Source organism: Trachinotus anak, unplaced genomic scaffold (genome assembly GCF_046630095.1).
Source record: "Trachinotus anak isolate AG129_WGS33_773 ecotype Australia unplaced genomic scaffold, CSIRO_AGI_Tana_v1 ptg000028l, whole genome shotgun sequence".
In the NCBI taxonomy this organism is placed as follows: Eukaryota; Metazoa; Chordata; class Actinopteri; order Carangiformes; family Carangidae; genus Trachinotus; species Trachinotus anak.
The window spans coordinates 11465069-11482979 of record NW_027273879.1 but is presented as its reverse complement, the minus strand read 5'-3'; the positions used below and the strand labels follow the sequence as shown (position 1 = coordinate 11482979).

The following is a 17911-nucleotide window of genomic DNA, read 5'->3' as shown; positions in this document are numbered from 1 at the left end:
GATTCCAGTGCATAGTAAATAGTAGGAACAACTTGACTGGACCACCTGGAAAGGGTGAAGGTGCAGCTGAAACTAAGAAATCAGACAGGATGTGAAATGACTTCAATATTTGATGGGGTTATAGCTCCATCTAGCCCCACCCTACTGCTCATAGTCAATAATTTACTGTGCAGATAAAAAGTATACAGTTGCAGATGGCGAGGGGTGTCCACATACTTTTGCTCATATAGTTTAAATACTTGAACATGCTAATTGTTTGGAATATATTATGCATCCTGACTTCTAAAACGTCAGTCTGTTGACATTGTCCACGATATAGCGAATGTGGGCAGTGACATGCTGTGCAAATTTACACACAATGTCAGATCAATCCACCTCCCCACCAGAGGAAAAAGGTTAAAGGCCTGGAAAATCACACACATGACATATGTGCTGCTGTTTGCACACTTTCTCATGTACAGATGTCTATCTGTATATTCCCCTTGGTGGGTGGAAAATACGACCCACAGTGGAGTGATGTTTTTTAATAGTCTTTTTGATACTACATTTTGTTGTGGGTAAAACTAACCACAGTTAGATCAGCTCCAGGGCAGAGTTCAGCTGCAGCACAGAAGGTTGGTGAAGGTTGTCACCAGCAGCTTTGAAGGTTTGGGTTAGGTATTTCTGTCAATGTGCCGTGGTTAGCTAAAATAGTCCCAGTCCAGATGTGTTTAGTACTAAAGAAATTCGGAAATACTTCATTGAAACATTAACACAAACAACAACACATTCTGCACAGGCAGATACAAGTACCAATACTTAAGCAGATAACATAGCATAACACCTGCTCACTGAGGGCAAACATACAGCCTATGACGCACATTAGTGAGAAGCCATTCAGAAATATTTGCTAAGCACACAAACCTTGATTAGTAGGAAATACACAGAATAAATAAATAGCAAAGACAGATTAAAAAATTTAAAAGATGTTCTAATAGTGGTGAGCTGACAGCTGGAACTACACTACTTTATTGCTGCCATGCTTAATCAGGATTGAGCCACGGTAGTCAAGAAAACTAACCAGAAAAGTGACCTCTTCATCAGCAGCTTCCTCTCCTCCCCCTTCTTTCCGTCTTCAGCCCCTCATACTTCTGGCAGCTGAGACAAGTTTGTACGCTACTTCAGAAGAGTCTGTTAGTCGCAGATTAGTCATCCTTCCAGTGATTCAACATATACACTTGTCCTGCTCTCCTGATCTGCTACTCTTGCTTCTCCATGTTTTTTCTTTTGGCCACAGCCTCCTCTCATTTCCTCTGTGAATGGGCTCCGTCAGCCACAGCCTTCCTCTCCTGGGTTTTGACCTTCTGTTATGAGTCCTTCACGTTGTCTGAACTCTGTTTCATTTCTGAGCTCCTTTTCTCTATACAGAATTATCCGCTATCCTTGGATATATATATAATTGAAAAGGAAGGATCACTTACCTGGTTTTTTTTTTGTTTTTTTGGCATTCAAATAAGATGTCTTTATTTGTCATTTTCGGGGAGAGTGTCTCACTATACCTCATCTGTGCCCTGGGGGTTCCTCAGGGTTCAGTTCTGGGTCCACTCTTTATTCGCTGTCTTTTGGCATTTTATGAGCTAAATCCATTAACCTCTTAAACGCCTCTGTCTCAATGGTGAGTCATTATTACAAAGGAGTGCAGGAAATGCACAGTGCGTGTGCAAACCTAATATATTTAGAATTTGATGTAATGGAGAAAGAAGAGAAAAATCACATCTGGTTTTGAATATTTGAACCGGACTTTCTTGCCTCTAAGTAGGGCTGCAACTAGGGTTTTTTTTTATCATTGATTAATGAGCTGATTATTTTCACAATAAACTGATGAATCATTCTGTCCATAAAATGTCGGAAAATTATGAAAAGTTCCCACCACAGTTTCTCAAAGCCAAAAGTAATGTTTTGAAATTGTTTTGTCTAACAAAAAAGTCTGAAACCCAAACTGCCTAATTTACTATTGATGCAGAAAAGCAGCAGATCTTCAGATTTGAGTAGCTGTATTTTCGCTAGAAAAATTATTTAAACTGTTATTGGATTACCAAAAGTTTTGACAACAAATTTTCTGTCCATTAACTAATTGTTTCAGGTCTACTTTGGTCTTTGGAAGACGGAGCTAAAGACTTTGTGTCAGTTTTATCAGTTTTATTTAACCTCTATAGATTAGATATTGAAGTAAAACTGAAAGATCAATTTAATTTTAATCAAACCAACTAAAATACAGAAATTACTAAAAGAAAAAAAGTTTTAAACATCCTAGTCGCATAACACATAACATTTCAGTGTAGCTGAGCAGAGTTCATCCTGTCACTCATAGACTCCAGACTGAGGTTTTGCTGCAGCCCAGGATGCTTGACAAATATGGGTCCTAGCTGGATTAGGATCACAGCGCTAGATCTCTCTCCACTAACCCCCGAGGCCTGAGGGCAGAGCGTGTGGGAAAGCAAGATTGACAGGAAGTTGTCGTGTAAAGGCAGAGGTGTGTGTGTGTGTGTGCTTTCTTGCGTGCATCTGGGTAATGTGTGTGTTTGCCCAGCGGGCAGAACACAGGGCCAGGGCAGGAAACGAAGTGGTTGTGCCACCGGTTAGAGGAAACAGAACGGCAGATAAATTACCCAGAGTCAGGCTGGCAGGACTTCTGAGAGCCAAAGCTGAGTGGACACTGAGGGAGGACAGGGTGTTGACACAGGGGAAGGTGTGCCTAACCCAACAGGAAAATAAACAATGCATATGATATTTTTTAATTAGCCCAGTATTTCAAACTCTGAATTTTATATTTTACTCTGACTCTGGGAGATGTCACAGTGAATGCATGTGTTTAGAGAATAAGAACGGGTGGGTACTAGTGTGAAATTCTACTAGAGGGATGAACAGTATTCCTTCATTTGGTGGTGTGTTGATTTTTAAGCAGTCAAATGTCTCCCATCAGTTTGGTCTGATGACTTGTGTGGTCAACAGCAAATGATTTACATCATTTTTATGATGATCAAACAATTTTGTTTACTTTGTTTCTCCAGTCTCTTCCTTTAATCTGCCACCGACCTGTTAATTTTGTGATGGCGTACGGCCCTATGGGAGAGATGAGATCCAATTTTGGTAAAGGTTGCCATCTAGTGGTCGTTTATTGCCTGTTCAGTTTTACACTGTTCTTGGATTTTACTGAACATTTCCCACAAGTTACGTTTACAGTGGCAGTGGAATGAAAAAAGTGTTCGTGGCCCTTTTTTGGCTAATAGAGGAACACACTCTGACTTTGCCAACAAAGGTTTAATGAAACTGAACATTTAATGGGCGTATGAAACATCCCCATCTGGCATAGCCCTGAATCATTTGTCTTGTTTATCTAGAGGCCAAAGAATAATCAGGAGGAAAACAGGTTCGCTGTGTGATTTAGGAGTCTGTCCCATTTTCTTTTTTACTCAAAGTTCTGAAATATATTTGCCAACATTGTCTCAAAAGCCTTGGAAAGATGTTGCTGTGTTGTTTGAAGATAGATATGTGGCATTTTGAATCTGGCTTATATTAATCTGTGGTGGCTTTTAAAACCATGTGAGCTGAGCATGGTGTAGTTGTATGCATGACATGATAGAAACTTTACATTTCATACAAAAATACTATTGAGCACAAAATTAAATATTACAACCTTCCTTAAATGAATCTGGAAATCGTCACATAGGAGATTGAAAACATAAAACACAGACACACAATGGTGTAGTATCTTGAAAATTTATTAATGTGGACAAAAAAAGCAGTTGGCAAAAGCATTTTTTTCATGTCACTACAAAACCGTTACTGACGAAACAACCAACAGAAAAGTTGCTTCTTTCTTTTCCCTTTCTTTGTACAAAACACTTCAGTCAAGGCCGAGGAGAGGAAGTTATATAATGTGTTAGAAGCTATGAAATAAAGACATGCAAAGGCTCTACTCTGGGTCTAACAAATCTCCGTCAGGTGTAAATCATGTTCAGTAAAAAAAAAAAAAAAAAAAAAAGGTCCTGAGTGAGAAACAAGCATAAGAGCCTCAGAATCAAATCCATTTAATCTCACTCCAGTTAAACAGCGTTAGGGTTGTCTGTATTTTGAACAGTCTCAAAAACTGCTCAGTAGAAAATTGACATCTAAGAGTGTATGGCTCTAAGTACAGTACTAAGGCAGAGGAGTGTGATGTGAAAACAGTTCAGAAGCCTCTAGAAGACATGCTCAAAGAAATGCCATTGAAAAATATTCTCAAATGCTGTACAGTGTAGATCCGTACCTACAAGGAAACATTGAAAGAGATGGAGACAGACACATTTAATAGGATGAGGAAGTCTGGTGAAATTAGCATCTGTAACAATTAAGAATTATTGATGGGTGACAGCAGAGACACAAAAATACTGTCTGTAAGTGCAGGCACATGACATAAGACCACAAAAGTTTTATGTAAAACTCAACATTTTGCTTTCAGCTAACATATTTTGCATGCTCTTCAAGTAAGAAAATAACAAAAGACTTAAGAGGGGACAAGATCTAAAAATCTTGCCACTGAACTATCCTCTGAGTCAAAAAGACAAAAATATTGAGCCCACACTGTTGGGTATTTGTTACAACTGAAATGTTTCTTTTTTTTGATTACAGTGAACAATTATAGTCAATAACTCATATGTAAAATATGAATACTACCAGGTAAATAAACTAATTCAGGTGTCAGATCAATTAGTGCTTTTGTTATATTGGAGGAAAAAAATCTCATTCACACAGAACACACATATAGACAAAAACAAGGCCATCAAAAATACAGCTATCAAACCTCTTCATTTAAGTACAGTAATGTAGAAAACATGATGAAGCAATACAATCCAGTAAAATACATTGTTATAAATTTTTGTGCTAATAGGAAACTAGCAGTACAAACAGTATCATGCTTTTCTTCATAGAAGTGCGGCCAAAAAACGTTTCTATGTGATTTGGGCCGGCGCTAAACAAAGTCACATGCATTGTTATCCGGGCACAAATAATTTAGATGGTATCAGGAAACTGTGGACAACCATGAAACATTTAGACAAGTAAAATAAAACTAACACTGTTGTATCATAAAATAGATACTAGTAACAGCAGCGCCAACTGAGTCTTTTCTTTCTCTAAGCGCACGTTGTAACAGAAAGACTGATTAGTGCGCACGTACATGTATGTTTTATGCCTAAGTACACACACATATGTTTGCATTATCACGCTTGTGCAAGTGCATGTGATTTAAGATTACTGCACATTTTCAGTGTAGTGTTTACATATTATATGTTTGGCTGGTACACAGAAGATAACCTCCCAGCTCCTCCATTCATCTGAATGGCCAGGTGGCTGATGGGATAGTATCTGTATGCTGGGCTGGGGTTTCCCAAAAACATCTTCTGTCATAAGATTGATGACCCTTAGATCTTAAAGGGTCATAATGATCAAAGCAAAGGCAATGACCATATGATTGTAAACCTATTCCTCATTTATCCGGAGGCACCATGTGTTGGCCTTGCTTGTAATCGGCACAAGCAACGCGTGAATTCGGATGGGAGGACATGTGGTGACAGATGCAGCTGACAGCAGCGGGTCACTTTAACTTCAGTCGCAACATGTTTTTGGGAAACCAGGCCCTGTGCAGTGTCTCAGCACGCCTCCTTGGCTTGGCTTGGCATCTTGCACATCATCAGGATCTGCTTCAAGGCTTTCTGGACATCCTCGTCCATCTGACCCTGAAGGCACACAGCACAGGTTCAGTTAACTTAACTGAAAATAAAATACACACATCCACTTATTTCAGTTTACAGTAAGTGAAACCCAATGTGATGTGATTTAAAGGGCAAGATCACCCAAATGCAACAGCAGTCACCCTGAACTGGTTTCAGTGAACTTTTTTTTGTTTTTACCAAAGAAATTCTCCCCTAGGATGTAGGATATTTTAAATTTTATTTTTCAGTCTTGTGAGTGCCTCAAACACAATTCCATTCAACTCCAATGGGTTGGGATGGAGGCAAAAGTTTCCATATTTCAAAACTAAAACCTAAACTATCTGCATGGCTACATACCACAACTAGTAAGTGAGAAAATATGTATTTTCTTCTTAAGTTGAAAATTTAAGCTTTAAGGAAACTAATGGATGAATTTACCTGGACAGCGTAGAGGAGGTGCATCCTATAGACCGACACTATCTCATTGTGCTGCTTCTTTGACTCCTACAAAGAAAACACGAGGTAAATACATTTTAATACATTGAAGGTAGCATTCAGGAATCACATTTAAGTATTCAAAGTACACAGTCTCAAAATGAGAATTATTATTGTTTAAAGTAGGTTGAAGGAAGCGTACAGCTAGCTGGTACTGCAGCTGTTTGATTTGTTGCTGCATGGTCTCCAGCTGCTGGCTCTGCTGCTGTCTCTTAGAGGGGGAACCGGAGGTGTAAGAGAGCTGTGACAGGCTGTTTAAGGCATCCTTTAGCTTCCCCACCTCCCGTGACAGGTCATCTATCTGAGGGGGAAAAGCATAAAACATGGTTTATGAGGTTTAAAGAGATTCATTTCTTTTAAGTTTCTAAAATAGTATGATAAGAGCAAAACAATGTGATTAGACTGAATGAATTTATTTCTCAAGTTTAGGTTGTACAGTAAGTGCGCTGGAGTTCACTGGAGTGTCAACAACTAGGATAGTGATAGTACTTCTCCCGTTACTACTGACCCTCTTGTTCTTTTCTCTCTCAGAGGCAACGTGATTCTCCACCAGCTGTTTGAGCTGACACACAGCATCCTGGGACTCAGCCAGTCTGGAGGACAGCGTCTGGTTCTCCTTCTCCCTCGACATCACCAGCTCCTGCAGGGCTTCTCGCTCTGCACGATTCTCCCGTGCCTGGTGGATGGATAGATAAGAGGGTGTCAGGTAGGTATTAGGAAATACATGGATTTAGTGATATGAAGAAAAAATATAATAATATTCAAATTATATTTCTTCCCTCCTTGGATTTCCCCCCATGCTCCTCTTTCCTCTCACCTTCTGCCATGCATCAGCAGCCTCCAGAGCCATCTCGTCCTGCTTCCTGAGGGCCCCCTGGAGGAGCTGCGTCAGGTGGTTGACCTCACCCTCCAGCTGCTCTCGCATGGACTCATGCTCCAGATGGGAGACTGAATTGTCTGGGGTAACATCTTTTTCTGGCGTCACTCTTTTGTTGAAAGAAGCACAAGAACCACATGATCATATAAACAAACAACTAGTAATGGAGTTCATGTTTCTTTTTTAGTATCAAGACTGGAAAAGCATTTTGACAATTGACCACAATCAGCTTCATCAACCTATCACTACAGTAGGAGAAACAATCTCCATATCAATAACCTTTATCCCCCTCAGACTGGATTGTACACAAGATGCTTATGCACTTTCAGTTTCTGTAAACATAAATGTGTAACACATGTAAAAAGTTCACTCCATTCACGTGGACTTTTTTTTAACAGTATATCTACTAATTATGATGTGATCAATTAGGAAAAATATCTGACTAAGATTGAATAGTGAGAATGGGTTTTGTCATTGATGGAACAGGTGGTCACATTCACATTTCCCCACATCCTTATACATAAATACTCATTGAGATATAAAAATCCTGATATTCAAAATCTGACTTCAAAGGGAAAGTGCTCATTATCAAGTAAAATGGGCCCTGTGAGGGTTATAAGACTATATATTACATTTTTGGATTATTTATACTGATGCATTAACAAGTAAGATTTTATTGTGGTAGGTCAAAGTGGAGCTAATCTTAGTCACTTATAGTTAGATATGTACATAGTTACATTTACAACAATATGTTGGAGATTTTTTTTTTTACATTTTTAGTACAATTTGAATCTGCTACTAACACTGACAGTCAAAAAATGTAGGAGAGTAAAAAATGTAGTGGAAGTACAAAGTAGTAAAATGGAAACATTTGAGTAAAGTACAAGTACATTTAAATTGTACTCAAATACAGTACTCGAGTAAATACACAGTGCTTAGTTACATGAATACTATTTTATAAGCCCATCATTCACCTCTAGGCTCTGGTCACAGCAGGAAAAGCGGCATCATGTGGAATCTCATCAGTTTTCTCTTCTCACCTGTTCTGAAGAGCCTCCACCTGCAAGGTCTTCTGGTGTAGCTGTTCTTTCAGGGCTTCTGACTGGCTTTCCAACTCTTTGATGGCATTTCCCAGTGAAGACATCACCTGTGTGTGGTCAGCGAGGGCCACAGAGCTCTGTGCCTGAGCTTCAGCCTCCTGCCTCAGTGCTGAAATCTCCTGCTGAGCAGCCGAGTACTTCTTCTCCATGTCAGCTAGCAGAGTCTGCAGCTCCTCCACCCTGCTGGTCAGCACCTGGACTTGCTGCTGCTGCTGTTGTTGTTGTTCTGCTGAAGAGGGAGATGATGATGCACTGCTCTTAGCTCGGGCCTCTGCCAGCTGTTTCTGAGCAGCACCTAGCTGACTCTTTGTTTCACTGTAGGAGTGTGACAGTTCCAGCAAGCGGCGCTGCAGCCCAGCAATGACCTCATTCAGCTCAGCCTTCATTTCCTCAAAGTCTTTGGCTGCAGCTTCAACAGGCACTGTGCCCCTCAGAGCCTCCTGAACAACAAGGGGATAAAGTGAAATATGAATAACTGAAATAAAATGACTGTCTTTGAATCTAAGTAGTGACGTAATTAGACTAAAAGAGTGAAAGAATGATTTAATTATTAGATAAATGTTGCATGAATAGGTAAAAATGTTAAAGCTATTTCATTTGTGCTTTTCTATACATTCAGTCATACAGAAATTCAGAGAGAACAAGAAGATGCCCATATCAACCTGGAGCATCCTAATCTCCTCCTTTGACTCCTTGTACAGCTCCTCAATATGTGCAGTCCTCTGTTCTCTCTCCTTTATGCTCCGTCTTTCCTCCTCTGTCCTCCTCAGTGCCTCCTCCAGCTGTCTGATTTGTTGAGCGGCTTTCTCTTGCTCAGATCCCGATTGGACGAGCTGAGCCTTCAGCTGTTTCACTTCATGCTCAAGTGTGGATGATACTCGTCTCTGATCCTCCTCTTTCTCCAGCAGCTCGCCTTCTTCTCTTCCCATCTGTGCTCTCAGCTCCTCCACCTCCTCCACAGCTTGGTGGTATCGCTCCTGAGTGTCTGTCAGCTTCGCCTGCAGCTCAGCTAGACTCTCCATCAACTCTTCCTCTCTTCCCTTCTCCCTCACTTCTACATCATCCTCTCTTTCTCTGCCTCTCTCAGGTTTCAGCTGAGCCTGAAGTGAACGGTTTTCCTTCCTGGTTTCGAGTAGCTTTATCTGAACGCTCTCTAGCGCCTGCCTCAACAGTCTGATCTCCTCTTTGCTCCCTCCTCTCCCTCCCTCACTCTCGTCTTCTTCCTGTCTGACAGAAACACCCCCTGAACTGTCTTCCCTTTCTACTTGGGTGGTGGAGGGGACTGGTGGCAGTGGATCAAACTCATCCTTGGTGGAGTGGAAGGAGGAGTTGGACGCCATGCTGTTCGGACGACTGGTCTCCTTCAGGTCCTCGTTTCCTTGGAGGGATGGATGTTTCTGTTAAGACAGGATAGAAAAAAAATTTTAAAAATAAGTAATTTGCTAAAATTCTGATTCAAATATAAAAATTCCTGAACATTAAACAGGTTTTCTACAAAACAAAAAAGTAATTTGCTGCTTTTACAAACAGGAGCAGAATAGATGAGAATAAACCCTCAGTAGATAATTGAATTGACATTATTTATAATGGGTGAAAGTTAGTTTGTCTTTAAAAAAAAAAAAAAAAGAGAAAGTTGGGTCACATATTACATCTTTACGTTCATCATTTGTAAATGTCAATTTTTAAATTAAACTTAATTATCATAATGGTGCACCCAGGCTTCTGTGTTCTGTTACCTTCTTGTTTTCATTACAGATTTTTAGAGTTACAATTAATTGATTGACAGAAAGTTAATCAACTATTTTGGTGACTAATTAATTGTTTTTGTCATATAATCATACACTTAATGTCTTTATCTTTTGGACTGTTGAATAAAACAAGTTACATAAATAGACAGAAGGCTGAGAGAAATTTTAAAGAACATTTTCAGATATTTTATTGACCAAACTATCAATTGAGAAAATTATTTTCATTGTCAAGTAACCTGATAATCATCAGTTCTTGCCCTACATATTGTAATGTTAAAATAGTAAATTATATGGTTCACACTTTAAAGGGCAGGTTCCCATTTTTTCAGGTTGACCTTTTTGTGCTGGTTATATCCAAATAAAAGCAGAATTTCAAAAGTTTTGCAGATGCTGTAAAATATATAGTCCAAGTTTTTAGCCTTTTACATGAAAAATGTTCAGCAGCTGATTTACTTGTTTATATGGTACACAGTCTATTACCTTTACCTTTACAGTTTCACAAAAAAATGAATGTAGGGGTTACATACCTTAAGTTTGCTTGCAAGCTGTTGGTTCTCCAAAGTAAGAGCAGTAATCTTTGCTTGCAGAGCAGAAACCAGAGCTGCAGATGCCGTACCACTGTGCTCGACCTGTCAACACATAAAATGCACATGTATTACACGCAGAGGCACAGAGAGAACCACCAAAGCGACGTAAAAGACCACTAGCTACCTACTGAAAAACAAAACGAGTTGTGACACGTCGAAAGCTTAGGTTAGACCTCCTCAAAGAATGCAAGGGTGAAAAAGTTCAGCAGTTGTCTGCTGTCAGAGTATGGTACTAAACTTAGAGAAACAGAGTTGATTTAGGATTATAACAACTAGACAGACTTTTAGTAAACTAGATAAAAATTGATTGAAAAGTCCAAATAGCCACCATGTGAAATGTCTATTTTTAAATGCATGGGAAAAACGTTTTAGTTGGATTGAGTAGATGATCCATTTACAGTATGTTTATACACCAATAAATATATTCACTATGTGTTGTACTCCACTGTGTTTTAATACTTTTCACCTGAAAGTCATCATTTACCTCCAGCTCTGCTGTTCTTGTCATCAGTCGTTTTAAAATCTGCTCTTATGTAATGTAAGCATGTCACTATAGCATTTTAGTCATTAATCACCTTTGTATCCAGCTCAGGACCAGTGGACGTCTGCTCCACTGTCTGCTTCAGGTCTTCGATTGTTTCCAGCAACATGTTTCTTTCCTCATGGAGCTTCTCAACCTGCTCTCTCAGCACCGTTCCTCTCACTTCATCCTCCTTTGAAATGAGAAAGGGGAGGAGAGAGGGGTGGGGGGAGTCAGGAAAGAGGAAGGGGAGGGGAGAATAGTACAAGATGGGCAAGGAAAAGGAAGAGAAAGTTAAGGCGAGAGGAGGAGGAAGCAGATATGTGTATTGACCTACTTATAAATGTACGATATTTACTTGTGCATTTACACATTTTCATTGCTCTTGTGGACCATTACATATTTTTTGAATATTTATATTGAATATTTATTTTTAATATATTATAATTTCTTTAATATAATAAATGACTATATGTTTATTAAGCTTGTGTATTTTACACATCTGGATGTCCCAAGAACAATAAATAAGACTCTTAAGCTCTGAAGATGGCAGGTTATTGCAGACACATCTGTCTGCATATCTGTTATTTCTACATATTCCTGCTTCTTATTCAAGTTACTAGATTTTGTTCCATGTTGACTGCTGTTTACATACCTTGTAGTTGAATCTCTTGGGAGTCTCACTTTTGTCAGATGCAGGGGTCCCAGTAGAGGTAATGAGTGAAGGTGATGAGGGTCCAGAGCTCTGCAAAAGGATGAAGTTGAGTAGTGTTAGTTTGATTCATTTTGGATTTGTTTTCCTCACAAACCTTTTGTCATGTTCTGGTTGGAAAAAACTAACTCCGGATTCGTTTGTGAGCTGGTTTATAAGAACAGTTTGTGGGCAGAGTTAAAAACCAATGAGAGTATTATGTTTATAGTCTATTGGTGCAGACACACAGCATAAAGAAAAAAAAAAAAACAAGATTAAACATTTTGTATCTTGTTACAATAATTAATTAAGTGACAAATTGAGTTATATCTGCTGTCAATCTTTGTATTAGGTACATTTTAATTCATAATCTCTGAAAAACAAGAGACATTAGTATACCAATTGAATGAACATACTACATGAATGAATGAATTACTGTGATACACTGACAAACCTATAAATTGGTTTCTGGTGAGAAAAGACTGAGGGAGCAATAATCTTACAGGTAATATGTAAACAGACAAACATAGGTCAGACTACTCATTTTATGAATACACTGCAGACATGCACTAATATAAAGAGTGGCATACTGATACAAGCAGACAGATACATGGAGAGACATGCGTTTACCTGCAGTGGGCTAATAGGAGGTGGAGGTGCTTTTCGTTTTTTGGGAGTTGTGATCCGTTCATCACTTAGCTTAGCTACTTGATCATGCTGAAGAGCCAGCAAAGGAGACAGAGAGGAGAGGCAATGAAGAGAGAGAAAGAGAAGGGTGGGATTCAGTGCTGGTTAGTAAAAGGATTGGCAATCAATGAGTGCTATAGTTAAGACTCAAGTTTCGTTTTGCCAAAAATGGCAACTAAAAGATTTTTTACAAGCTGAGAAATGTGATATTGACACATTACAGAAGCTGATACTAAACTACTGTCTATGTAGTGTAGCTACACAACAGGAATTATAGACAAAGTTTGGCTTTGTTGTGCATTTTTAGCTCTTCCTCGTGAATCACATTGTAATATTTAAATACAGTCAATACAATTGTTATTGATAATTGATTGGTTTTGTAGGATTTGTTTCTTTCTAGGCTTTGTTTCGTAGGTGCTTTTCTTTTTACTCTGATTGCCTGTTTGCAAGGATCTTGAAAGAAAAATATTTGAAATGTCTTACCAGAGGACTTCTAGGAGACTTCGTATCTACCAAAGGAGATAGAAGAACATGAAAAAAAATCAAAAAGAAACTTTAGCCTTTTCGTTAAGGGTTTATACAATAGGTAAAATCTCATACATGGAAAATGGAAAACACAGGACATGTAAAAAAAAAAAAAAACACTCATAATAACATGAGATCTCCTCCAGATGGCAGTGCTGACTTGTGCTGAAACCAGACCAGTATGAATCTACCACAGGCAGGCAATACATTTATATGTGTGCATCATGATGTGGAGGCAAAGATCTGTGCAAACAGTCACTTTATGGTTTATTATTATGGTTTAGTTGTTGTGGTCACGCTCACGTCTCCAGGGACTGAATATGAGTCAATACAATGTCGGTGAGTGACTCTCACCTGAAATCTGCTGCCTGTTCAGAGCAGCTGTGAGAACAGTTTTGACATCTGAGTTGCCGGACAGCTTAGCATAGTGTGCGACATCATGGCCTTGTGAATCTACTGCTGCCAGATCTGCTCCTCGGTGAACCAAGACTTCAACAACAGACACTGCATTGGATTCACTGGCCAGCATCAAGGCTGTCCTACAACACAAAAGTACAAATATTGATTACCAATGTTTTTAATCAGTCATCACTACAACCACACGTCGTTGCTGAACTGCCTGTGTCTAAGCATGTGTCTTGACTGTGTTCGTACCTGCCACTGTTGTCAGAAGCGTTGATTTCAGCACCGCAGTCCAGTAACATGCTGCATACTTCAGCATGAGCGTGTTTAGCTGACAACAGCAAGGAGGTGAGACCATCCTTTGAGACAGACAGATGGACATTATAAACACTGGATGTGACTGAGGTCATCCTATGGAGGGGCCACACAGCCACAGATTTAGATGCACACAGACACACATAACTTATCTTGTGTGACATCAGGACGTGAGCCTAGACATAGAGTATGGTTAAGTGTCTGTGTGGTGAGAGAAGTGTCAGATCCCTGTGAAAAAGGAGAGAATGTCTCCTACTGTAAATGAATTTCCGAGCCAATAAACAGAAAAGCCAAACTTGCTCCACTTTACAGAGTGGCATATGTTTTAACATGAGAGAAATATGAGCAAGGGAAAATCCCCTAAATGATATATTTACAGATTTTAATGAATGGGTATGGGAGAGTTTATTGCCCCGAGTTGGGCAACTGGGGCAGTATTTCATGCAATGCAGACATCCCACATTTCTCACCAGGATTGACAGATCCAAGCCTGACCCTTAACCTGACCTGAACCTTCTATTACCTAAATTCAACCTACACATTTCATTGGCTGGGACTGTTGAGGCTGATGTACGGCCTGGGAGGAGCTGCTGCCTCGAGGTTCAGTTCGGGGCAGGAACTTTTACTTAGCCAAGATTAAGTTGGGAAATAATATGTATCTCAGTAAACTGTGACTCAACAGTGGGCTAAGACTGCATAGTTTTTCAACCAGTAAGTCAACACAATTCAACAAACACAGCAAATAAGGAAATCAGTATTAAACTGTATGAACAGACATTTCCACAGGTCATTTATATTGTTAACAGTGAAACAAGAAGTAAAAAAAACCTTAAGTTCTGTTCAAATGGAAAAGGCAAAAGAATGTAAAGTGTGTCAGCATAGTTTTGTGTTTTCTATTACAAGGCTGCTGTTTCCATCCACCACAGAGAAGAAAACTATGTTGTGGGTTCCTCTGAGCTCTGCTAAAGACTTTAACAGCCCTGTGTCTGCTCTGCTCAGACTGTGTTTCTACTGAACTGTTTCAAAATGACAGAAACCATTTTTTCTCCTCAGGGTAATACATTCAGTGGCTGTGTGGATGTGTGCGGCTGCACAGGTGTATTAACATGTTTGTTTATAAATGTTACTTGAGTTATGTTAACAGATTTCCTGCCAATTGTTTAAAGCCAAATTACCCAACAGCCTAAAGCCTGAGAAGAACTGAAATGGGGCAAGTTATTTACAACCGTCATGACAAAGTTTGTGATGAAAAGTCAGTCGAGACAATCACACACAAACACACCTCTGCTACCTATAATTATGCAACATATTTTATAAATTAATCATATCACAAGTTTTGTATTTAAAATATATGTAAAGTAACTAGTAACTGGAGATGTAGTGGAGTAAAAAGTACAATATTTCCTTCAGAAATGTATGAACATGAGCATAATGTGGCATAAAAATGGAAATACACTTAAAAGTACAAGTACCTCGAACTTGTAGTTAAGTACAGTAGTTGAGTAAATGTACTTAGTTACATTCCATCACTGCCCATTTGTAGTCCTCCAAGAGTTTTCGACCAACTCAAACAAAGGCTTCTAAAGAATTACCAGGCCACGTCTGTGAATTATATCAAGGCTGAGCTTCTTTTAAGTAACTGAGATATATTTCTTTCCAACAGAAAACATAAGGAATCTTTTATACTATATAGTGCCAACTTCTCTGAGCAGACTTTAAGTTTACATTTACTTGATTTTGTATAAACATTCTTTGTCCGACATATTTAAGACCTGGCAAATGTTCCTCGTTTTCTTTCAATATCTCTCTGTCTGTATACTGAAGTCAGATATAAATCAGGTATAGATATGTTGTATGCTGTAGCAGTAATGTACGCCTGAGGCTAACAAGCTGGCATGTTCTACTCAGCACAAAAACTGCAGTATGTTCCAGACAACTATGAGCTTTCCAGTCTACATGTCTGCTAAGAGCAGACACAGCAACTCAAATCAAACACACACACACTTGCAGATGATTATGGCTGGAAAAGTGAATGCCGTCCAATGAAAGCGATATCACACATTGTCTTTAAGTCAACAGAACAATGCTAAAACACTCTGTTTCAGTTACAACAATATGGTTTGTGGATAAAACATATTGAAATGTGTCATTTGCCAATGCAGCTTACAGTTTCGTAAAAGCCCTAAGACAAAACCTTTTTATTTAACAATTGTTGGATTGATTAGGAGGAAATATTTAAGGGGAGTTGCTCCAACAGGATTTCAGAAACCCTGTACTTTAGCCTTAAAATCCTCCAGCCGGTGGTGAAGTGGTAGCATGAACCAGTTTCAAAAGCCACAACATATAACTTCACATAACTTGTCAAGCAACAGGGATGCAATACATCTTAACAAAAAATAACATAACTACTTTACATGTAAGCAGAGAGACCACTGTGAGTCAGTGTGCGTGTGAGTATGTTTATCTCCAACAGGCCAGCTGTGGCGTGATAATAAAAGAGGAAATAAATGAGCAACACATTCTCTTCTCCATTTCTTTTCTCTCACTTGCTCTCTTTTTTCTTTTATACACACATAAACACACACACACACAATAATGCTAACACACCCCAGTTGGGTAAAAACCACAGGCATGGAGCATCACTGCAATGGAGACCACATGTCTGCGGCTTGAGAACAGAGTTCCCACAGTACACTGACCCTCTACCTCACACACACACACACACACACACACTGAACAATACTAATCAATCTTAAAACAGAGAGGGACAACGAAAGGAAGTGTCAGCGACTGAGGATCCTTCATATTGTAGACTTCCAGCTGTGAGAGACAGCTGCAGTTTTAAAACAACAATGCTTTACTTCAACTCTCTTAATGAACTTAAAAAATGCAATCTAGGAAATGAGATTTGACAGCAGATAAAAACAGACAGATAAATCCTTAAGAAAATCCAGAGCATACTAAGAGTGATTCACCTTCCTTGAGCAAATTCCTCTGGAAATAACACAGTAGAAAATGATATGAATGAGACTGAATGGAGCATTTCTGTGGTCTTTATTCTGTTTCTCAGCCCATTACTCTCCTGCCAGGAAAAATAAATCTGTGGAAGAAAGAGTGGAAGTAATAATGAAAGTACATACTGCATCTTTCAGGTTGATGGGACTTTTGAGTTCACACAGCAGTTGAACAGTCTGGATGTTCCCGCTGGCAGCTGAGGATAAAACAAAACAACAGTCAGACAATGAACGAAAGCACGCAGGTGTCCAGACATCACAGCTTGGTCCAGTTTGGTCCAGGATTGAATTTAGCAGGAATTTTCTCTCCTTTGTCTCCCTCTCTGATTTACAAAAGACCAAATTAATTAAAAATGAGTCAAACACAGCTGGACTGTCTAATTTAATTCTCTTTAAACAGAAAAGGACAGGGTCATGGTAACTGAAGTAGCACACCACCAGTTAGCTTTTGCTTCTACTTTAAAAGTTCAACAGTGATAAATACTTATAATGATTTACCTAAACAGCCCTGTCTACTAACATCCCAACTGTAACACAAACTTGTGAGGAAGCCTCATGGAAAAAAAAAAACAATTATCAATCTTCTCATCACTCAGAGACAGTGAAGTGTCTGGTTTGAGTATTGAAGGAACTCCTGAACCTAACCAGACTGAAACCACATTTAATCTCTTCACTCCAAATATGGTCGATGATTTCATCCAAATAAGATTAAGATTTTAAACTTGCTAAGCAGACTTACCTTCAATAAAGGCATTTTTATTTGGTTAACTCTCAGGATACTGACACACTTACCAGCGTGATGCAGGGCAGTCCTTCCTGTGCTGTCGACAGCATCAATAGGACATTTACTCTGAGGGGGGACAGAAACAATATTAGACATGCAAATCAAGGAAACATATGGGTTATGAATGATTATGAAAGGAAAGTTAAATACTTTTACAGTTTTTTTGTTCTTTTTGTATCAGTGTCATGCAGTACATTTCTGTGCATGTTTTGATGAATGAACCTAATATTCATTTTGTGAATTCTCACACTTCCCTAAATGACTACCAGAGAATGGAAATCCTAACTGTGTCCTGAAATGTGTTTAAATGCTTCTTAAAACTCAAAATGTCTTGTGCCTGCATTTAATTCTGATGTAGAGTATCTGTAATAATGCTAGTGAAAAATTGTTTGTCTGCAGGTTGTTCCATTTTTAATTTCTTCATAAAAACAGTA

At 39.0% G+C, this 17911-nt stretch overlaps 1 protein-coding gene across 3 annotated transcripts in view; it reads right to left on the bottom strand.

Annotated features, from left to right (window-relative positions):
- Positions 1 to 3743: 3743 nt before the first annotated feature.
- Positions 3744 to 17911, bottom strand: part of rai14 (retinoic acid induced 14) — a 41390-nt gene continuing 27222 nt past the window's right edge. For 2 of the 3 annotated variants that reach the window (XM_071465433.1, XM_071465432.1), the window contains exons 6-21: positions 17486 to 17543; positions 16820 to 16890; positions 13617 to 13723; positions 13317 to 13501; positions 12921 to 12946; positions 12381 to 12467; positions 11715 to 11804; positions 11115 to 11252; positions 10480 to 10581; positions 8867 to 9601; positions 8145 to 8644; positions 7045 to 7213; positions 6736 to 6903; positions 6370 to 6528; positions 6171 to 6236; positions 3744 to 5756 (exon numbers count right to left, since the gene is read on the bottom strand). In XM_071465433.1, the coding sequence (XP_071321534.1) occupies positions 5670 to 5756; positions 6171 to 6236; positions 6370 to 6528; positions 6736 to 6903; positions 7045 to 7213; positions 8145 to 8644; positions 8867 to 9601; positions 10480 to 10581; positions 11115 to 11252; positions 11715 to 11804; positions 12381 to 12467; positions 12921 to 12946; positions 13317 to 13501; positions 13617 to 13723; positions 16820 to 16890; positions 17486 to 17543 (2748 nt within the window). In that variant the 3' untranslated portion in view covers positions 3744 to 5669. The remainder of the gene's footprint in view (positions 5757 to 6170; positions 6237 to 6369; positions 6529 to 6735; positions 6904 to 7044; positions 7214 to 8144; positions 8645 to 8866; positions 9602 to 10479; positions 10582 to 11114; positions 11253 to 11714; positions 11805 to 12380; positions 12468 to 12920; positions 12947 to 13316; positions 13502 to 13616; positions 13724 to 16819; positions 16891 to 17485; positions 17544 to 17911) is intronic. The other variant, XM_071465434.1, reaches the window with a different exon arrangement.